The following is a 16,053-nucleotide window of genomic DNA, read 5'->3' on the forward strand; positions in this document are numbered from 1 at the left end:
TTTATGTCAATATTAAACTTTTGTCTTGAATTTTATGGATCTGAATATTCATGCCACAATATAGAAGATTACATTGATAAATATGTTAGGTAGCATTTCACATCAAAAATTCTGTTTTTATCATTTACCTACTCGAGGACGAGCAGGAATTAAGCTTGGGGATGCTTGATACGTCTCCAACGTATCTATAATTTTTGATTGTTCCATGCTATTATATTATTCATCTAGGATGTTTTATATGCATTTATATGCTATTTTACATAATTTTTGGGACTAGCCTATCAACCTAGAGCCCAATGTCAGTTTCTGTTTTTCCTTGTTTTTGAGTTTTACAGAAAAGGAATATCAAACGGAGTCCAAACGGAATGAAACCTTTGGGAGAGTTATTTTTGGAACGGAAGCAATCCAGGAGACTTGGAGTAGACGTCGGGGAAGCTTCGAGGTGGCCACGAGGCAAGGAGACGCGCCTGTCCCCCTGGGCGCGTCCCCCACCCTCGTGGGCCCATCGTGGCTCCCCTGACCGACTTATTTCTCCTATATATGTCATATACCCTAAAAACATCAGGGAGCACAATAGATCGGGAGTTCCGCCGCCAGAAGGCTCCGTAGCCACCGAAAACCAATCTAGACCCGTTCCGGCACCCTGTCGAAGGGGGGAATCCCTCTCCGGCGGTCATCTTCATCATCCTGGCGCTCTTTATGACGAGGAGGGAGTAGTTTACCCTCGAGACTGAGGGTATGTACCAGTAGCTATGTGTCTGATCTCTCTCTCTCTCTCTCTCTCGTGTTCTTGAGGTAGTACGATCTTTATGTATCGCGAGCTTTGCTATTATAGTTAGATCTTATGATGTTTCTCCCCCTCTACTCTCTTGTGATGAATTGAGTTTTACCTTTGAAGTCATCTTATCGAATTGAGTCTTCAAGGATTTGAGAACACTTGATGTATGTCTTGCATGTGCTTATCTGTGGTGACAATGGGATATCACGTGATCCACTTGATGTATGTTTTGGTGATCAACTTGAGAGTTCCGTGACCTCGTGAACTTATGCATAGGGGTTGGCACATGTTTTCGTCTTGACTCTCCGGTAGAATCTTTGGGGTACTCTTTGAAGTTCTTTGTATTGGTTGAATAGATGAATCTAAGATTGTGTGATGCATATCGTATAATCATACCCACGGATACTTGAGTTGACATTGGAGTATCTAGGTGACATTAGGGTTTTGGTTGATTTGTGTCTTAAGGTGTTATTCTAGTACGAACTCTTTAATAGATTGATCAAAAAGAATAACTTTGAGGTGGTTTTGTACCCTACAATAATCTCTTCGTTTGTTCTCCGCTATTAGTGACTTTGGAGTGACTTTTTGTTGCATGTTGAGGAATAGTTATATGATCCAATTATGTTATTATTGTTGAGAGAACTTGCACTAGTGAAAGTATGAACCCTAGGCCTTGTTTCAAGCATTGCAATACTGTTTACGCTCACTTTTATCATTAGTTACCTTATTGTTTTTATAATTTTAGATTACAAAAACCTATATCTACCATCCATATTGCACTTGTATCACCATCTCTTCGCCGAACTAGTGCACCTATACAATTTACCATTGTATTGGGTGTGTTGGGGACACAAGAGACTTTTTGTTATTTGGTTGCAGGGTTGTTTGAGAGAGACCATCTTCATCCTACGCCTCATACGGATTGATAAATCTTAGGTCATTCACTTAAGGGAAATTTGCTACTGTCTTACAAACCTCTGCACCTGAAGGCCCAACAACGTCTACAAGAAGAAGGTTGTGTAGTAGACATCACGGAGCAGCTCGCCGAACCGCACTACGCCGTCGACTCGCCCAACTGGGTTCGATGGTTCGCCTTCGAGCACGAGGAGGCGACGCGACGCGGCGTTCGTGGCGTCCTGCCGCCGCCCGAGCCGGAGGAGCCGGCCTACCTCGAGCGCTACTCCTGGACCGGAGTAGTGCACGAGTGGGTCGGCGCTCCGCCAATCTGACTCGGGACGACGGAGAAGCAGGAGGTGGCCTACCTCGACCACTGGCGCCGCGTTCGGCTGGCCGAGGAGCGCCTGCAGATGCTCGAGCGCGATGCCGAAAAGGAGGCGTGCCAGGCCCAAGCAGCGGCGGCGCAGCCCGACATCGCCGCCCTCTGGAACACGGCGTTCCCCTGGACTGCCCTGCGCCGGCGCTGATCGACCTCACCAGCCCCGACGCAGACGCCGCCAACGACGAGGACGCCTAGGGCAACACTTCGTCTAGTTTTTAGTTTTTTATGTTAATTAATGTAATGTGGAAGGCCGGCTTTTATGTTTAATTAAATGTATGTTTTTATTTTTTAAATGCTTGCAAGACTTTTTTTGGTGCGTCGACAAAATGAATTGGGCCAGCGTTAGGCGCTCGCGCCGATTCAAACACAACGTCCGACATTTGTGTCTGCCGAACCAATCCAAACAAGAAAAAAACGAACAAAAACGTCGTCCATTTAGGTCGGCCCTCTAAACGTCCAGTGTTGAGAGTTGAGACAAATATCTCCTCCGATCCGTCGAATGTGACGCAGTTCAGTGGAAATGGCGGCAGATTCGTTCCGTACGAAGTTCCCATTTTGTATAGCTACGGCAGACCGGCGGCACGTGTGCGGTCAGCACAAGAACTCACCAGTGGCGGAGGTGCTTCCAGACCAACCGGCTCGCTCACCGCCACGATCTTTTCCTCCTCTCCCTTATCTTCTTCCCCTTCACCTACACAAAACCAAACCATGGAGATAAACCCCCCGAATTTCCTCCCACGGTAGGTGGAGTCCAGCTAGCGGCCATGGCAATCGCACTGGCAGCCTGCTTCCTCCTGATACCGCTCTTCTCCCTCGGCGCAGTCTTCGTCCTCCGTGCGTGGAGACTCGACAAGAAGGCGCCGGCGCAGCGCACGCCGAGGACGCGGCCGTACCCGCTGCTCGGACACCTGCCGCAGTTCCTGGCGAACCGGCACCGCGTGCTGGACTGGCTCACCGAGGTGCTCGCGCTCCTGCCAACCTGCACGCTCGTGTTCCGCCGGCCCGGCGGCGTCCGAGGCGTCATCACCGCCAACCCGACCAACCTGGAGCACATCATGCGCGCCAGCTTCGACAACTACCCCAAGGGCCCGCGCTTCGCGGCGCTGCTCCACGACTTCCTCGGCCGGGGCATCTTCAACGCCGACGGCGAGGCGTGGCGCGCGCAGCGGAAGGCCGCCAGCTACGAGTTCAACACGCGCTCGCTGCGCCTCTTCGTGGCGCGAAGCGTGCACAGCGAGCTCCACGGCAGGCTCCTCCCGCTCCTGCGCCGTGCCGCCGGCTCCGGCCGCCAGCTCGACCTCCAGGACACGCTCGAGCGGTACGCGTTCGATAATATCTGCCGCGTCGCCTTCGACCACGACCCCAGCCAGCTCCCGGACGGAGACGGCGCTCGCCCAGAAGTCGAGAGCGCCGCGACAGCGAGCAGCAGCTTCGCCGACGCGTTCCGGGACGCGGCCAATCTCAGCGCGGGCAGGTTCCAGTACGCCGTCCCAGGATTCTGGATGATCAAGAAGGCGCTCAATCTGGGCTCCGAGCGGCGGTTGCGCGAGTCAATTGCCATGGTGCACGGCTTCGCCGATCGCATCATACGGTCGCGGCGGGAGGAGATGGACGTGGGCTGCGAGAAGCACGACTTGCTATCGAGGTTCATGGTGAGCCAGGGCGAGAGCTACACCGAGACGGCCCTCCGCGATGCAGTGATCAGCTTCCTCCTCGCGGGGCGGGAAACGACGTCCTCGGCGCTCACCTGGTTCTTCTGGCTGTTGTCCTCGCGCCCGGACGTGGAGCGCCGCATCCGCGACGAGGTCGCCGCCGTGCGAGCCCGCCGAGCGATCGGTGACCTCGGCAGAGCCGGGTTCGATCTCGACGAGCTGAGGGAGATGCACTACGTGCACGCGGCCATCACGGAGTCGATGCGGCTGTACCCGCCGGTGCCGGTGAACTTTCTGCGGGCGGAGGCCGCCGACGTCCTGCCGGACGGCACGGCGGTGGGGGCAGGTTGGTTCGTGGCGTACAACTCGTACGCAATGGGGAGGATGGAGTCCGTGTGGGGCGAGGACGCGCGGGCGTACCGGCCGGAGCGGTGGCTGGACCCGGCGGAGGGGACGTTCCGGCCGGAGAGCCCGTTCCGATACATGGCGTTCCACGCGGGGCCGAGGATCTGCCTCGGGAAGGAGATGGCCTACATCCAGATGAAGTCTATCGTGGCATGCGTGCTGGAAGAGTTCGAGCTCGCCGTGGACGGCGCATACCGGCCGCGGCAGGTGACCTCGCTGACGTTGCGGATGGCGGACGGGCTCCCGGTGAGGGTGAAGGCTAGAGTGAATTGAGTAGTACGACAAGATGGAGGGAAATTTTGTTTTAAATAAGGTAACCGTATAGAAGAACGTCAGTGAGTGAAAGATGAATTCCAGAATACACGCAATTGTCTTTTTCTTAGGAGAGTGGTTTTTCTACTCCCACGGACATGGCACCTATGCACCCATGATCGGAAACACAGAAAAAAAAAGAATCTGAAACTTGATGGCTTCATTATGACTAAGGATGACAATGGGTTGGATTTGGATCGGTTTAAACAATATCAAATTCATATTCATATCCATGAAGATTGTCTTTGCCCGTCTATGAAAAAACCCAAGGGGGAAAATTGTGTCCATGTCCAAACCCGATGGATATTCATACCCACTAGATATCCACTGGGTCCTCACAAGACATATAAATAAGAAATAACACAGTGTTAACATGAGGTCCTCCATTCTTCACCTCGTGGCAGGGGAGGCTTCACTTATGGTAAACATCAACTTGTGGCAAATCAACGTCCACTGACAACCTAATATCATTTAGTATTTTTCTAAAAGACGAGAATGACGAGTCATTTAACGAGGAGATAAAAATAAGTGAAGGTACCCTATATTATGTTACGACGGGGATTGAATGAGAACTAATAGAAGTTACAGCGGGGATTATGCAATTTCTTTTGCATGTTTTAGATAACAAAGTGGAAAATTGCAGTGGGACATGTGGGGTAGGGATAGCAGATTTTGACCCATTAAATCATACTATCGGGTCGGGTTTGGGTATACCCATGGGCACAAGATTAGATCCATGCCCTATCCACGAGCAATCGGGTCGGATTTGGGCGCTGCCCATGGGCACAAAAGCATATCCAAGCCCCATCCATTTGGGTCGGATATCCATGGGTATCCATGTCCATGGGTAAAATTGCCATCCTTAATTATGACCAAATGTTTCAGGTGCTTGTAAAATTTCGAGTCCAAATGACATATGAGGAGTTCTTTTAAAAAAAACAAATTTGTATGCACTTTCAAGCAGAATTTGCATTTACGAAGATCATTTGATGTTATTTGGCCACCAAACTTTGCAAGCACCTAAAATATTTGTTGATAATCAACGTCATAAAGTTTCAGATTTTTTATACCACTAAGAAAAGCCTAAACTGTGGAGCAACAACCTGCCCCCTAAAGTCAAGAGTTGCATAGGCGTCTTCGGTGTTGATCTTCATCTAACCAAGAAAAGCCAGGTGCCTTGAGCCTTGGTCGTCTCGTTGATACTATGATAACACCCCTCACAAAAGGAATGTCGGAGGAGAACGAGGAGAACCACGAATGGGTCTGCTCGCTAACCTGACTTCAGATAGAACGATCAGACCTCTCCCCAAGTATTATAAGCGCACCCAGTGCACCGCGACCATGACCCATGGTGCACGCCGAACTACGTCGTCAATGCACCCGAAACTGAATTGTAATCCATTGAGAATGGAACAAGATGACATAGTCCCAGCCTGACCAACCGACAGTATGTCTAATCAACTCATGCCGAACAATAGAGTTCATCATCATCATCAAGTTCAATACATTGGCAATTGATATTTTTTATTTCACAAAGTATTTCTCTCAAACGTGATTGTGGATACTATTTTTACCACCTACATGTTTGTCGAGATTATCGGGTTTGCCCTAGTTTCTCCATCGACCGTTTACAAAGTTGTCACCCCTCTGTTGTAATTGTTGTTGTTGTTGTTGTTGTTGTTGTTGTTGTTGTTGTTGTTGTTGTTGTTGTAGATAGGGTTGTGTTGAATGAAGAGCATCCACATTCAAATGTCACGCTGTAAGCATAATGACAACGCACGAAACGACGGTAAATCCTATAATCAATCGGTCTTTTTTGACAGGTAGAATTGGTTTTTTTGCTGAACGAAGGAGAAGATTAAGGAGGAAGCAGAAGGGGAAACGAGAGATGACGCTTCGGGGATCTAAAAATCGAGGGAGCCCCTATTGGGCGCTGCAAGCGCCGGCCAGCGCTCCTGGCGCCTGCACGCGGCGCGTAGCGGGCCGGCCCAATGAATCAGAGGAAAAACACAAAACGGGAAGTGAAAAAAGCTGAGGCCAAATTCAGGCATAACAGGAATCAATCTCCGAACGCTAAATTAGTAGCTTCGAGCCTTCACCACTATACCAAGCTTGGGTTGTTGCCTATTATTAGAAAATAAATCTATTTGAGTTCTCCTTTAGTACAAACATTAACATGCATTCAACTTTGTTCACGTTGATTAATATAGAAAAACAAATAATTTGCCAAAAACGAAAACGTGTACGAATACAAAAATGTTCACGGATTTGAACAAAACTTCGCAAAATTTTCAAATGAAGTTGAAAAATATTCATCGAATTTGAAAGTAGTTCATCGATTCTTAAAAAAGTCCATCAGATTTGAAAAGAGTTCATCATTTTTTTGAAAAAAATTCACCTAATTTGATAAAAGTTCATCAAATTTGAAGAAAGTTTGCCAAATTTCAAAAAAGTTCATCAATTTTCAAAAATAGTTCATCCAAAAATGGAAAAAGTTCATAGAATTTGAAAAGAGTTCATCATTTTTTTGAAAAAAGTTCACCTAATTTGATAAAAGTTCATCGAATTTGAAGAAAGTTCACCAAATTTCAAAAAAGTTCAACAATTTTCAAAAATAGTTCATCCAAAAATGGAAATAGTTCATTGATTTGAGAAAAGAGTTCATCTAATTTTCGAAAAAGTTCATGAACTAAAATACCGCGCATTTAAGAAAATAAATAAAAGAAAAAGGTAAAAGAACTAAAAAAAAGAAAAGAAAAAGAACAAAACAAACTGACAAATGAATAAAAGAGTAAAACGAGGACTCTTTGCACCAGTTGGTTAGTGGCCTGGTGGTTGTGGCGTGTTTGCTTCTGAAGGAGGTCGTCGGTTCGATTCGTTGGTGGTGTTAATTTTTTGGATTTAACACAGGAAGAGAAAAACCCTTAGACGGGCCGGCCCAGCAAGGGAAAAATCAATGCCTTGTCTCTGCTTAATTCTAACAACACACACATGTGGGCTTAATAGGTACGCGGTTACAAGGCTGTTTAGCCCATGACGGCACACACATGATAATAGTGACTCCTTGTTATTTCTACCAATGAAGAAGATGACACTATCTGCCTATCTTCTCCGTCTTGCCTTCTTGATGACCAAAGTAGGAGAAAATATCTCTAGTCTTCTCATTATCTCAACAATATATACTGTGCAGAATAGCACTAATATTTCAATCACCATCGGACAAGATTAAGCAATGGGTGACATTCAATCAGCCAATCAAGCGACGGGAGTGGTGGCGGTGGGATGACTTTACGGTTACGTCTAAGCGGTAGCAGAGAAGATTGAAGCTGGAAAAATTGACGCCATACCGCCTGCTGGAGCCGGGGTTGCTCCGTTGTAGCACAGTCTGCGTCGTTGCCCCGTGCCGCCGGCTAGTCTCGTCAATGAATTACACGATGAGCCCGCGAGGGGGCACTATTCCAGCCGTCGGGAGCGACAGTGCATCGACACATTGTGCACTCCTGCTTGTCTAGGACGGGCCCTATCTCTAATGAGGCATAACTGAAGGTTGTGTGGAGTCAAGAAATGGGATGTTGTGATGGGTTTCAAACTAAAACAATGTGTCGATGCAGGAGTGTACATTATTTCAGTTGACAGGTTTTTATTTGTTTTCATAGCTGACAGGTTGACATGCCCGCTGTGTATAAGGTTTTTATTTATTTTCCTATTTGGCGTTTACGGCGCGCTATGGCTAAGAAACGCTCACATACGTTCTGGATGGGCTGGGAGGCCCATATATCTTCGCCCCCAGTCTCTCTAAATCTGCGACAAGCTTGTGTTTGGTTTTTCTTACCCAGTCCAGGTTTTGGAAGCTTCCGGACTGTTTTTTCAACTGGTTTTCTCTATGCGTTTGGTTTTTATTTTTTATCTTAAAAAAATAATGATCTTTTTACCAAATTTGCAAATATTTTTAATTTTTTGCAGTTTTTTCAAATTTGTAATCTTCTTTTTAACTTCTAGAAAAAAATTCAAATGCCTGAACTTTCTCTACTTCATGAACTTTTTAAACTTTGTGAACTTTTTCAAGCGTGCAATCTTTTTTCAAGATCGTTAACTCTTTCAAAATCAATGGTTTTTAATTTGTTGATTGCTTTTATCAGTTTTCTAGAACTTTTGATAAATTCATGAACCTTATCAGATTCATGAACATTTTTTCATATGCATGTTTTTTCTCAAATTCCTGAACTATTTCCAAATGTGCTAACTTTTTTCAAAAATCACGATCTTTTCATTTTTACCATTTAAAAATTTTAACCAAGAAAATTGGTTGATTTTCCCTAAAAGAACAAACCGGCGAGAAAAAGACAAGCACAAAAAAACAATAGTTAAAAAACAAGCGAGTCAGAGCGAGTAATAAAAAAACCAGCAAGGCTGAGCGAGTCCTCTACTGAACGAGCAAGCGAAAAAACAAGGCCGAGTCCCACGTGGACACCCCTATGTGTTGCTGTGCCAACCGACACTTAGGCGTCGATGAGGGCAGATCATATGAAATCATTAGTTAAGGGTTACACTTTGCAAAGATCATTTCCATCTTCTCAGGTACGACAAGTGGCACACATAGATTTGTTTTTTCAAAATATTTTATCTCTTGAACTGTGCGTCCAAATCCCAAACCGATTTTACCGTTGTATTTCTCGTGTCAAGATCTTTGAAACTAGATCCCATGTTGATAAGTTTCGGCGAAGCACGGTTTGAAACTAGATCCCATGTTGAAAAGTTGTATTTTACCGTTGTATTTTTCATGGAAGCATAATTTTTCCCCATTTTGATCCGTTTTTCGAGAAGCACAATTGTGCTTCTTTTCGAAGCAAATCTGTATTTCTCGTGAAAGCACATCTTTTTCCCTGTCCAGAAAGCACAACTGTGCTTCTCGCGAAAATAAATCTATGTCTCAACGAGAAACAAATATGTGCTTCTTGTGGAGCACATTTTTTTTCCTTTCAGAAAAGCACACTATGCTTCTCCTGGAAGTAAATATGTGCCTCCACAAGACGTAAATATGTGTTTCTCATTGAAGCACAATTTTTTTTACCTTTTCGAGCTATGCTTCCCACATAATTAAATATGTGCTTCTTGGGGAAGCACAACTTTTTTCGCACAAGAAAAATCAGGATTTCCTTCTCTACAAAACCTAAGGAAAATCGGATGAAAACCGAAAAGCCAAAACACCCAGAAAAAAGCCACCCAAACCCCAAAAACACATACAAAAAAAAATCAGAGTGAGTGTCGAACACTTGACATGTGGTAGCGGCTCCACGCACCACTTGGCATGCTCTAAGGGCACAAAGGGTGATCCCTGGAGGTTCCCTGCAAGGGGTAATCTCTAGTTAGTTGCTCTCATCTTACAGAATCACTACTTAGCTCGCTATATGGATCGCAATCGCATGAAGAGAGCTAGTAGAAGGTCGGCCCAGTTAGTTATTTGATGCATTCGTTAGTTCGCTAGTTCATTGGTTGTATTTTTTATTTGTTTTATAACTTCATTTATCATTTTGATATTAAATGTATCACATTTACTTCAAAAATATAAAGTTGAGAAATTCCAAATTGTTAATACAGTGTAATTTTTTTGTTAGAATGACTAAGAAAATTTGAAAGCTTTAAAGAAAATTCTGACATTTTAAAAATGTTCACGCATGTAAAACTATTTATGCAATGTAAAACAATGTTCATATAATTCAAAATGTAAAATTTGTACGAAAAATGATTCCGATGTATAAGAAAATTGTATGTTGCGTACAAAAAAAGTGGACATAAAAATATTTATTTTAAAAATGTTAGTCATGTATACAAAAAAGGTTAAACCTGTATAAAAAATATATTTCATATGTATGTAAGAAATATATAAGTGTGCATGAAAACAATAGACATCAATTTTTTTCTTAGAAAATAATATGAATAATGTATTTAATAGATGCTGAACATGTATAAAACTGTTTCAGATGTATACCAATATTGTACAGTGTGTATGAAAACAATAGACATCAAAGGATATATTTGAAAAAATAATTAATGATGTATTAAAAAATTAGAAATGTATTTAAAAATGTTCATAATGTACACGAAAGATATACAATGTCTAATAAAAACATACACATGTACCGGATAGGGAAAATACCATTGGAAATCCAAGAAAATGACAAAGAGAAAAAGCAAAGAAAACCAAATAAAAGATCGAGAAACAATTGAAGTATACCAAAGAAAAAAGGAAAGCCGATGAAAACCTGTGAAAAAACAAAGTAACCTCAATTATAAGGAAGGAAAAAAAGGAAAACCATAGATACCAGTGAAGGAAAAACCGAACGAAGACAGTAGGGATGATCACATGAATGAACTGTGAATCAATCTGTGGTTTGATGGCTAGAGGGACAATGGTATCCCCAGCCCACTAGGATTCAAGTCCTGGTGCTCGCATTATTATTAGATTTATTTCAGAATTTCTGCGATGCGTTGTCAATGGGAGAAGACGTTCTCGTCGACAACGAGGCGCTTACGGTGACTTCGTAAATCTCAAGATGATATGCCGGCTCAGTCTCTTCCAGTGCTCCGGTCCGGTCTGGCCCATGGGGACCTTCGCTGGAGCTGTTTCTATTCCTTTTCCATTTTATTATATATTTATTTTCTTTTTTCTACTTTGTATTTTTTTCTTGCCTTTTTCATGTGTATGATACAAAAGTTCATTGTGTATTAAGAGTTCACCATGCACTATAAAATATTCATTGTATTAGGAAGTTGTTCAAATACCACAAATGTTCACTATATATTTGAAATTTGTTAAACATATATTAGACAAATGTTCAATGTGTATTCGGAAATTGTTCAAAGTATATTGCAAAAATTTCAATGCGTATTTAGAAATTATCTGGCATACATATTCATATTTTGAAAAATGTTAGAAACAAAAACCGAGCAAAAAAACAGGGTGATACTGTGAAGGGGGTGCTGCTGTGAACCGGATGCTAGAGTGACGGACCGAACATTGTTTCTCGTGCATACAAAAAAATGTACAATGTGCATGGAGAAAGGTAGACATCAAACATGTATATGAAAATATTGTTAATCATGTACTTAACAAATGTTCCTGATGCACACAAAAAATATACTAATGTGTATGAGTAAAATAGACATCAAAACATTTATATAAGAAAGTGGTAATCAAGTATTTAAAAATATTAAACCTATATAAAAAATGTTACTGATGTTTATAGAAGATGCACAACGGTGAGACACTTAAAAATGTATATAAACAATGTTGCTCAAGTATATATAAAAATGTATGATGTGTATGGAAAAAATAGAAATAAAAAATATGTTTTAGAATATGTTAATTATGTATTTAAAAGTGTTAAACATGTATACATAAAAATGGAAAAGCTTCAAGCGAAGGTAGCATACACGTCGCTAGAGGCGAAATATAGTTCCCGTGGCTCAAGGCACTTCTGTTGCCATGCCAGGAGAAGAATGTCCAGATTGTAAATGTATGGGCCCTGATCAAAGGTAAGACATCTTGGGCCTACCTCTCCCTTCTCTGATCCAAAAATAAACTTCTTCGTTGTCATCAAGTAACTTAAAGTTATAAATGATTGTCTCAAAGACAAAAGTTATCAGGACTCTCTCCGTTTCAACATAAATTTTAAAATTGAACTTTGATCATTAATTTAACTATTAAAACATTAGTCATGTGACTTAAAAATTATACCACTACAAACATTTTTTGGATACAAGTTCAATGGTATAATTTTTATCACGCATAACTCACATTGGTTGGTCAAATTGATGATCAAACTTAAATTTTAGAAATACATGCATGATTTATTCATTAGAATGAAGGGAGTATGTGCTATAAAAATTACAGTTTATATTGGAGAGTGAATTGTGCAGCTCATGTGATAGGCGGCTGCATAGGCGACTAGGAAACACTAGCTGCCACCCATGTTTTCTCCCTCTTGCCGCCATATAGGAACGTCGCCAAGCAAATCCCGCACGGGGCCGGCGAGGAGATCTTGTTCATGGACATCCCACTGTGGAGGATTGGAGGGTTGTTATGACGCGGTGAACAAGATGCATGTTAGAGTGATCTGCATGAGGCGGTGCTCAACGATGGTATTGCTGAAGCTGACGACAGCCGACGGGATCCAGTGCGGCGATCTTCAACGGCTACCTGGCTTGGCTAGGTTACCGGAAAGAGGGCGTCGACGCACGGTTCTGGGCGGTGGCAGGCTAGACATCATACCCAGACCTATCATGCAACAACATGGGTGATTTTTTTTCAGGTTTAGTTTAGAAAGTCTTCGTGCTTGGTTTGGGGTGGCGAAGATGTGACGATGTTCCAATGTAGGAATAATGTTCTCCCCGCCCTTTCCCTATTCAGTTGATGTTCTTTCGCTGACGGAGGGTGTGCAGAGCCGTGTCTCCAATGGGTCCTCCGATTTCCGGTTGGTTTAGGTTTCCGGTGGATCTGTCTGGATTCATCCGACTTTCGTGGTCTTTGGAGTTTCCACCGGCCCTTATCTACGTATTCTTTTCTGGGGCAGCGATTTGCTTCGCATATCGCATCCATCGGCGTCTCCTGGTCTGGATCGACGACTTCCCGATCACTCCTTCTATAAGCTCTTGGGTTTATAAAAGCTTGCTTCGTGGAGGTGAGGTCCAGAGACGACATCAAGCTATGCTCATTGCGCCAAGAATCAATTTTCCTTTTAGTAAGGGCTAAATCACTTCTTTTTCTGGATTTTGACCCCATATTGTAGGGTGGATCTAGAAAGATAGGAAATATCTCCCACCAAGCCATACATATGACTTCCATCGAATATGGCTTCCCGTCGGGGAGGTCTGAGAGGCTACGATTTAACCCGTGGCGAATGTGGTTCGAGTCCGTTTATCTCCAGCCGTGAACTTAGCGGAAACTATGATAGCGATGGCACTGAATTTTGCCAATTCCGCAGTTCGGTCTATGATTTTCCATTTATGGACGTTGATAAGATGTTCACGGCACGTCACCGGTGGATGCAGGAGGAAGAAGACTTCGGCACTTCCAAGTATTTGATTATAACTTTATATTTTTGTTTAGATGCGATTGTAATGACTTGTGATATATATAATATATGGCTTTAGGCCTTTTCACAAAAGGGGAAAAGAGTTGTGCAACTCATATCCTAGCTCATAATGTCTTTCTCACCTGGATCTCACATACACATATTTTCCTCTCCTTACTCCCGTCGGTTCCAAAAAGGCATTGAAGTCTATCAAAATTACTCGAAATACAAGTGAGAAAAACGTGAGACACTGATTAAGGACGTGTTTGGTTGCCTGCATGAGGCCCGGCCTGGCTCACGTGGGACGCAAACGGGCCGATTAGTTGCCTGCTTTTACTGTTCGGCCCGCATGGCACGAACCTTAAAGCACTCCTGGGCCTGGCTCCCTGGGAACGCTCGAATCGGCAGCTTCTCCAGGGCCAGGCCCGAGCGGTGCATGTGGGCGGCGGTGGCTGCACGTGCGCGGCCACGCTCGAGAAGCCGCATTGCTTCCCGAAGCGCCGGCAGTTATTAGCCTCACCGCCCCTCACCGCTCCATCTCCCCACTCTCCCCCACTCTCCCAACTCTCACCGGCGGCGGATCGGAGGAGAGTAAGAAGACCACCGGACTCCATCACCGGTGAGCGGATCATCACCTGGCCCGTGGCAATCGCGGTAAGCACTTCTCTGTTCGTCATGCACTACTTTTTCGTATTTGATCCGGCGATAGATCCGATCCACGGTGGAGAGGGGAATGGGGAATAGAGGTAGATAAGCATGGCAGTTCATACGAGTTCATACTACTTCATACTAGTTCATGGAAGATCGGAATAGAGGTAGATGTGGATGGAGTAGAAGGGGGATTGGGGGTACAGAACAGACACCAGCTAACCGCGGCGGCCGTCACCGGCGGTCGAGTGGCTGGCCTTCATCTTCTTGTCCATCGCCGTGCGAGGCGGCGGGTCGTCGTCGTTGTCGGAGGAGTCGAGGTCGATCTACCACGTACGACGGCCTGGCTCCGGCGCCCTCACTGGCATCTGCACCAGTTCTTCCTCCTCCTTAGGCTCCCCACCGATGACCGTCGGTGGCACTATTGTCGTCTCCCAGTACACTGCGGCACGGCGGTCATTAGGAGTCCAGTAGTTCTTGTACTTGGACCACTTCTTCCTCTGTTTAGCATCGTCGGAGACGGCCTGATTCATGGCCTAGTGAATGATGTCGACTGCCATCGTGCCCTTTGCTAGGTCAGGAATCAGCGTCTTCAGCTCTTGTGCAGTGGCCCTCATGAGCACTGCATCAGATTCCTTCTGCATGTTAGGCATGGAGCCAAAGTTTGAGCACACCTCCATGGTGTTCTCGAACTTGGTGCGGTCACTAGCCGACCACCCGAGGAAGAAGGCCCTCCAGCCAATACCCCAATGGAAGGGGTTGGCGTTGGAGCTGGAGCTAGAGCTCATGGCGATGGAGAGGAGGAAGGTATATAGTGAGAGAAGAGAGGGGGTGGGTAAGTAGTGGTGGGCAGGGTGAGTAAATATAGGCACGATGGAGCGGAGGAAGAGTGACAGTCATGCCGTTTAGCTACATGTTCTTCAATAAGCCATGAACTCTGTGATGTGTCTGGCTCCACGAATTGTGTGCAGATTGAGGAGGGCAATGAGATGGGCACGGAGGTGCTCCCGGCCATTGACAACAAGGGCAAGTAGCCCGTTCATCCAATGCCCGAGGTTGTGCTGCTGCCCACCGCCGAGGAAGAACCGAAGACGCCCGAGGTTGGCGACGACGAGCGCATGGAGGAGCCCCCCAGCAACAAGCGCCACAACTACGACCACTACCATGAGGAGGATGGCCCAACTCACTTCTGCAAGGTCATCCTTGCATCGAAGCTTGAGTGCATCCCCATGCCCCTGGACTTCACCAAGCACTTCGTCGCGGTGCCGACGGAGTTCAAGCTCGGGAACAACACCGGCTGCTCCTGGAAGGTGACGGTGAAGCTGATGAACGACATGGTAACCCTGGATCAGGGTTGGGCCACCTACTTAGCCGTTCATCAGATCAAGATCGACTACATGGTGACATTCAAGCTCCTACTCCCGACACCCTCAAGGTCATCATCTTCGACGACGATGGCATTGAGGTCGTCAACAAGTGCGGGAAGCACGTCGAAGCCTTTGCCGCCAAGGACTAGGGCCGGGGCACCTCCTTCCTAAGTACTATCGAGTATGCTTTGAACTGTTTATGACTTATGCATTGAACTGTTATGAAGTGTGGTACTGCTTATCTGAATTATGTTGTTAAGTAGTTGATGCTGTTTATACTCTGCTTTGCTTATAATGTGTGCTACATGGTTGTGCCGAAGTGTGCTGGTAAGCTCACCAACTAGCCAAAGATGTTATCACACACCAGACGTTGCATACAATCAAACACCATGCCTTGGGTTTGTTCACTAACATGCAGGCAAACAAACACCAGGCACTGTGGTTCACCTCATGCAGGCAAGAGGGCGTGCAGTCAACCAAGCAACTTGCAGATGATGCATTTGAGGCTGCATTTGCATAGTCAGACTGAGTTGAGAAG

General features: G+C 45.1%; 1 protein-coding gene and 1 pseudogene across 1 annotated transcript; both read left to right on the top strand.

Annotated features, from left to right (window-relative positions):
• Positions 1-2,680: 2,680 nt before the first annotated feature.
• On the top strand, positions 2,681-4,496 carry LOC125552459 (cytochrome P450 CYP94D108). Its single transcript, XM_048716014.2, has one exon. The coding sequence runs from the start codon at positions 2,822-2,824 to the stop codon at positions 4,385-4,387; it is 1,566 nt and encodes a 521-aa protein (XP_048571971.1). The 5' UTR covers positions 2,681-2,821; the 3' UTR covers positions 4,388-4,496.
• A 10,198-nt stretch (positions 4,497-14,694) lies between these two features.
• Positions 14,695-15,664, top strand: LOC147976363 (uncharacterized; annotated as a pseudogene).
• Positions 15,665-16,053: the final 389 nt, after the last annotated feature.

The sequence above is a fragment of the Triticum urartu genome, chromosome 4A (genome assembly GCF_056163025.1).
Source record: "Triticum urartu cultivar PI428250 chromosome 4A, HENAU_Tu73, whole genome shotgun sequence".
In the NCBI taxonomy this organism is placed as follows: Eukaryota; Viridiplantae; Streptophyta; class Magnoliopsida; order Poales; family Poaceae; genus Triticum; species Triticum urartu.